This window comes from Cynoglossus semilaevis, chromosome 3 (genome assembly GCF_000523025.1).
Source record: "Cynoglossus semilaevis isolate Cse_v1.0 chromosome 3, Cse_v1.0, whole genome shotgun sequence".
NCBI classification, from domain to species: Eukaryota; Metazoa; Chordata; class Actinopteri; order Pleuronectiformes; family Cynoglossidae; genus Cynoglossus; species Cynoglossus semilaevis.
This window is the reverse complement of record NC_024309.1, coordinates 464,595-471,462: the sequence shown is the minus strand read 5'-3', so window position 1 is coordinate 471,462 and position 6,868 is coordinate 464,595. Positions and strand designations below refer to the sequence as shown.

General features: G+C 41.1%; 2 protein-coding genes across 2 annotated transcripts in view; one reads left to right on the top strand and one right to left on the bottom strand.

Annotated features, from left to right (window-relative positions):
• Nucleotides 1-1,466, top strand: LOC107988365 (transcription factor 7-like 1-B). Its single transcript, XM_017031463.2, has one exon. The coding sequence runs from the start codon at nucleotides 547-549 to the stop codon at nucleotides 1,183-1,185; it is 639 nt and encodes a 212-aa protein (XP_016886952.1). The 5' UTR covers nucleotides 1-546; the 3' UTR covers nucleotides 1,186-1,466.
• A 1,124-nt stretch (nucleotides 1,467-2,590) lies between these two features.
• The window catches only part of cnn3a (calponin 3, acidic a), a 13,878-nt gene continuing 9,600 nt past the window's right edge, over nucleotides 2,591-6,868 (bottom strand). The window contains 7 exon segments of the mRNA XM_008307372.3: nucleotides 2,591-3,677; nucleotides 4,265-4,411; nucleotides 4,771-4,887; nucleotides 4,965-5,102; nucleotides 5,261-5,327; nucleotides 5,894-5,949; nucleotides 5,951-6,016. Of these exon segments, the coding sequence (XP_008305594.3) occupies nucleotides 3,336-3,677; nucleotides 4,265-4,411; nucleotides 4,771-4,887; nucleotides 4,965-5,102; nucleotides 5,261-5,327; nucleotides 5,894-5,949; nucleotides 5,951-6,016 (933 nt within the window). The 3' untranslated portion in view covers nucleotides 2,591-3,335.

Sequence of the window (6,868 nt, the reverse complement as noted above, 5' to 3'; positions counted from 1 at the left end):
GAACTGGAGTTCACCTTGAACGCCCTACAAGGAAGTGACGAGCTTGACCCCTTGCAGGCAATTGTCAACGAGCTCCTGGGAGAGACAACCAACGTGCCTGCAACTCCCCCTTCTCCTCTCACCCCTTCCGCTTACTCATGGGGTGAGTTCCATTTCCCACCCACGGCTCCTCTTCCGCCTACCCTAACACCTGGACCATGCCCTTATCCTCCCCCAGCTTCTTCTTCTTGTACACGACCAGATGAGTTGTGGTGTACTCCTAACCCTCCACGTATCCCTACCGCATCACCTGAACCATGCCTCCACCTTCCTCCGCCTCTTCTGCCTCCTACTGTACAATCAAATACACACCACGGCTCCTTGGCTGCTCCTCTGCCTTTGACTGTGTCAGCTGTGCCTTGCACCCGACTCCCACCACCGCCCCTGCATCCTAGTGTACCGTTCGACATTTGGCGTTACCCCTACCCTTCATTGACACCTTCTACTCCAAACATACAAGCAGAGCCTTGTCTCCTCCCTACACCTAAGAGAAGAAGAAGGAAGAAAATGAATTTGAAAGAACAGAGAACACAGAGGAACACGGAAGTACAACATTTGAACGAACTGACTCGCGCACCAATTCAGTCTTGCCCCCATCCCAAGTTTACAAATGACATCGTTCCAGAAAAGCCCCACAATGACCAACAGTACCATACTTGTGTACCGGGGCCCAACAACACATTTGGGAACCTGGTTCCAGTGGGAACAATCAACGGAGAGGTGGTGTACAGCCTTCCACCCGAGGCTTTCAATACCATCTTCCCCTCGGCTTCTCCAGTGGACCACCTCAAAAGGAGACGTCACAGGCAGCCGGAAGATGGACTACCTTACATCAAGAAGCCCCCGAACGCATTCATGCTTTTCATGAAAGAGCAGAGACCAAATGTGGTAGCGGAGCTGAAAGTCACCGACAACGCGGTGGTGAACACTGTGATTGGTCAGCGGTGGAGGTTGTTGTTGCAGTCAGTCAAAGACAAGTATTTTTGCGAGGCTGACAAGCTGAGGCATCTCCACGAGCAACAGTTTCCCGATTGGTCTGCCAGAGAGAATTATGGGAGAAGGCGGAGGATCAGGACAAGGAAGTCCAAGTCACAAGAGGCACTCCTATCACGCGTTACAACAGGATGCTACTCAAATTCAATTTAAATAATGGCATGGATGTAAAAAAAAAAGGCACATTTGACCATAAGCAACATTATTTCATGTAAATCACATATGTTCTTTTTTAAAAAATCATTTGAATAAAAAGACAATGGAATTCAAATTAACATATTTGTCTATAATAAGCATTTTTCTGAATAAAATTCGAAATAAGAAATCAATCTCCTTCTTTCTTCCAGCTAAAAAAAAACCTCACATTTCCACAACTCGATTTGTCATGTCTGTATGTAAAGTCCATCCATCCATCCATCCGTTTCTTTCGTTCATCCCATCTGTGCCACCCTCCCTCCTACAATGGCAATAAGCCCACCCTCTAGGAACCTCTGACATAGACATAGAACTGAAAATATCAAATTAGAGTTCTATAGAGATTGCATTTTTAACACATAGTTGAGAGGACCACAAGACAAAACAGAAGGGCAGGACTCCGGACCTGGATGTGGAAAAAGGCTTTGGAGGGTTAAACTGATAGGGCTGTCAACTGATTACATTTTTGAAAATGATTTAATTTTGAAAATGATACCGAAGGTATGATGTTTATCAAACACCAAACCAGATGGACAAAACCCAAAGAGGAATCAACTCCAAAAAAGAATTGATTTTTAATTGCAGTTTCCAAAGTGTGAGAGAACGCTGACAATGGTGGTGATGGTGCCCATCTGGTCCTCAGCCAGTTCTATCCAAGTGTCGTTAAATGCTAAGACGAGGAGTGACCAACGGGTCAGAGGATGTTACTTAGACAGCAGAAAAGAAGATAGTTCAGTTGGTGATCCTGTCTGTCATATACTGACCAGGATTCACCGCTGAACAACAGAACTGATAGGATGCTGGTTTTGTAAAACCAATGTTAATCCAAAAAACATCACCCCAATTTAGGGATGGCTTGGTCCAATACTCGGGCTCGGTCCAATATTGGTCAAAATTTCAGGATTGAATATTGTAGAAAACGTCTACTTCTGTTGTAAGAAAAATGCTGTGATAGCACCCCAGAAGATCTGGAGCTTGAAAATACCGTCATTTACATCAAGACTGGACCATTACCTGCACAGACCGACCAAACTCTACAGCTCCTACTGAGTTAGCCCACTTCCTAACTGTGCTACAGATAAAGTATATTAAAGTTTTCCTTACCGTGGACAGTTTGGCTAATAAACAGTTCAATAACAGCACTATATCATCTGCAAAGAGTAGGAAAAAAAATGACCACCCTTGCCCCAAGGTTGCAATGAAAAAAAAAATCTGTCCAAATTACAGTATTTCAGTCAGGTATTTACCCATTTAAAGTAGCAACAATGAAAAAAAAAATCTGTCCAAGTTACAGTATTTCCAGGGATGGTCAGGTATTTACCCATTTAAAGTAGCAGCAATAAAGTAGAAGTATGCAGACAGGTTTTCAAATTCTGGATTTTTATTAACATTTTACCATTCCTATTAGGGCAACCATAAAACAATGGACTGTTTTGTAATGAGAATCACAATAAATACAGTTTGGAATACAAGTGGAACTGTTAAAATAATGATCAAACGAGGGCACTTGGAAGTTTTCGTACAAAACCGAGTCTGCTTCAGTGGTCACTTGTCATAATCCGACAGCCATCTGGATTTACGTGCTCCTTATTTTAGGCCAAAAAAAAAAAATTACTAGTGTTTGAATGCTGTAAAACAGACAAGAAATATCTAAAACACCTAGCTAAGTAACAACAGAGTAAAAACAGCGTAAAAGGCACATACATATATTTTACTGTTTTGACATACACGTTGGAAAAATGCTTCCTGGTCATTCAGTGATACTGGATTTTTGGAACTTGACATAATTTTTGTTTTTTATCTGGAGGTTAAAGACAATGAACCATTACCTTTACTGCTTATAAAAAAAACTGTAGGCGAGTAAAAAAAAACAAAAAAAACAAAACATTTATTTCAATAGAATCAATCCAAGAAAATAAGGCCCAGGTTATACTTTTCTCATTATTGGTCAGGCCTGACTCTTTTATCCAAATCTTGGTGTTTAAACCATTGGACTGGACAAGCTCTATACCCTGTACCTAGGAAGACAGGTGTAGATAGCAAAAGATTTGCTCTGTTGTATTAGTGACATACAATTGTTAATACTGCTCTGAATGTGGAGCTGGCTACTAATAGTCAATGCCTTGATCATTGTAATGGGGGCTGTAGTTGTCATTATAACCTCCATGGTATTCGTCCTCCTGGAAGTCGGCCTGATAGTCACTGTCGCTGATCTCAGACCCGTTGGTGCCAGTGCCCTGGCTGCCGTTGGTATGGATAATGGGCTCTGTTGGGGCAGCGCAGTACTTTGGGTCATAGACCTGTCTACCCAAGCCATACACACTCATACCCCTCTGGGATGCAACCTTGTTTGTCCCCATCTGAAGCGAGATGGTGGAATTGTCTGCTGGCACGAGAGCCACCTTCTGGTCGAATATGTCTCTTCGAGTACCAGGGGCTGACATGCCCGCCTATAAAAAAAAGCACAGAATTCAGCTGAAATGTTACATTGTGTTGATATGAGGTTGTGATAGATTATGTAATAAACTCTAGTTTTTGGTGGCATGTGCAGAGGAGGAGGAGGGAGGAAGGCCAGTATGTAGACACTTGATTCCGTAGCGTACCTTACATGTACACTACGTAACTTACATAAACTTAGAATTAACTTATGTGGGTTTTTTTTTTTTTACTTTTCTATTTTATTTTTTTTTTGTTGCTTTTTTCGATTCGTATTCTTTGTGTACGGAAGTCGACGAACACGTGAAGTGCACGAGTGAGGCGTTGTCGGCTGCTCTAAGGGCTTAGCCACCTGGTGTCGGCATGTGTAAGAGTGCTCGTATCTCAAATCTTTACTCGTATCTCGAAGCAAAAACTTGAAGGCTTGCTCGTATCTCGAAATACTCGTATGTCGAGGCCCTCGTATCTCAAGGTTTCACTGTACACATATATATACACATACATATATATACATATATACGTATATATGTATATATATATATATATATAGTTAGTGTATCTAGATAGACCGACAGATGGGCATATACTATACAAGGTTGACCTGGCTGGCTCCTTTGTTGGTTCCCATCTGCAGGCTGATGGTGGTCTGGTCATAGGGTTTGTCGGTGTGTGTCTTTGGATCATAGAGATGTCTTCTGGTTCCGTAAGCAGTCATTCCGGCCTGACTCGCACACTTGTTTGTTCCCATCTAAGAATAAAAAGTAAAGGCAGAGAGTAAGTATCATATCATATGTCTGGAACAGCCAAGCCGGTCATTTTGACTGTTTCGAAAGTTACATAATCAACAACTTTGTGAAATTAAAAAAAACACAACCCTGTCCTTACATGACTTTTCCTAAATATGTCTGTATTATGAGTTCAAATGTTACTTTTAGCTAGTAAATGGCGTTGCAATTTGGTTGCTTGCAATCATCTCCTTCACTTGTCTGTAGCAATCTTGAGTGTCAGTAGGCTACTGTTTTTGACCTTTATTGAGCATAATGTCATGAATTCATGCCGGAAAAAAGCACTAAAAATTGAAACTTTTAACCATCAGTGTTTACTAACCTGGAGACCAATGACACATTGACCAGCCTTGATTTTCTCGTCGTCAAAATGTCGAGCTTGTTTGTCTGCGTATTTCACACCAATGTCAACCCTTGTGTCCAAACCTTTAGTCTTCGCCTTTGAATAGAAAGAAAATTATAGAATAAGCAGGTTGACTAACTGACATTGAGCCTCTGTACTGAATGTTCCCTCACCATGCTAGCAAGTGCAAGCAGTGTGGTCTGCACTTGTGTCATGTTCCCACTTTCAAACAGGTCAGTGGCCTCAAAGATGTCACTGGGCTTTAGGCCATAGGCCAGGATAGCTTTGATAAAATTCCCAACGTTTTCCAGCTGTCAGGAGCAAGAGAAACAAACAGAATCTGTGAGGTTCACAAAAAAAATCCAGACATCATATCACAGGAAGCAGACATCATATCGGTGCAAAAAAAAAAAAAAAAAACATCCATAAGTTTATCTCAACATAAGCGTGTGATCAAAATAGGTATTACCTTGGACCAGTTCCACTGTGACAGGTTAATTTTCTTCACTGACCCAGGTTGAAGCTTATTGATCAGTCTGAGAGGAAGAACGAGGTACAACAGGTATCAAGACACAGTCTCAAGAAACATCTGAAATCTGACTTAGCACAACATCAACTTATTTACAGTAAATGTGTATACCCGCATTGCAAATTTCTCATTGTCACTAAGAGCACTCAGGTGTTTAGATTGTAACTAGTGATGGACCGCTAGGTACTGCAACAAACCTTTCAGTTTTGCACCTGTGGGCCACATAGGTTATCAACTGGAGACACCAGATATATGTTATTCATGAACGGCTCAGTTACAATGCAGCTTTTAAACATGTGATGGCGGTAATGGATCAGTCACTTCTTTAATAAACAACTAACACATTCAAATTGTTAAATGGCCACAACACACAATGTATTGATATAGGTATCAGTAAATATGTCCAAAAAGTAATAGGTATGGGTATCGTACTGAATCAAAAATTCCGGTATCGCCCATCACTACTTTAAAATAAAGGTCGAAAAAGTCCAACCTTAGTTTACATCAATTGTGCCTCTTGAGGACCAGACTGTTGTCCCTATTAAGGTTAATGGGTACCAGAGTCAATCTTACTCGCAAAGGATGACACCGTCCTTTAATCCCTTCTGAAAGTTATCCCCCAATGGGATTTCCTCTTACGTCCACAATCCAGGAGCGCAGCTCGTCCTCCCTCAGTGGGTCATATTTCTGAGCAATCTGGAAGATGAAGGAGCATATAATTAGGCTCCATTACAAAAACATACTGGAAAAACGTTTATGAAAAGCAGCATTAATAGCCGTTAGAGACACATTAGTAACACCGACTAAAATGCCATGTCTGAGAACCACTGGGTCATTGTTTTTCCAACTCTTTCAAAACAACGTCATTCTTCCACCATCTATCATTAAAGCTACATCTTTTTTTTTTTTTTTTTTTTACAATCCCATAATGGAGATCTCGGGAAAAAAGTGTCATTTGTATCAAAGCTACATAGACCAGGCTAAGTAAACAAGAGATACTATTAAGAAATATGTATCTAAATTGAAAAAAAAGCATTATCTTCGCTGTCATTTTTGTGACAAATCAGCACTAACAGTCATCTCTATCCCATTCCATTTTGTCTCACACACCTTTCCTACCTCCACTTTTTGCCGATTTACGCACATATATTCTGTCTTGGTCCTGCTGACCTTTATTCCGCTTTGTTTCTGCTCTCACCACCGATTATTATTATTATTATTATTATTATGTCCGGACACAACATCATGGTGACTGGAGTCTGACCTCTATCTAACAACCTGTCCATCAACACAAGAAACAAAATGGGGCTTGGAAGCTTATCCGTGATGAAAACCCACCCCTAACCTTCAACCCATCATTTACTCTGACCGAACACCTTACTATTGGCCCCCGGCCTGGTGTATCTTCTGCATGACCCTGACATACTTCTCTGCCACTCTTGACTGTTTCATAAAAGTCCACAAAAGACATATGAAACCCCTTCTGACTTTCTATGAACTTTTCTACCTGCACTCTATAAAAGCAAAAATTGCATCAGTAGTTTTTTC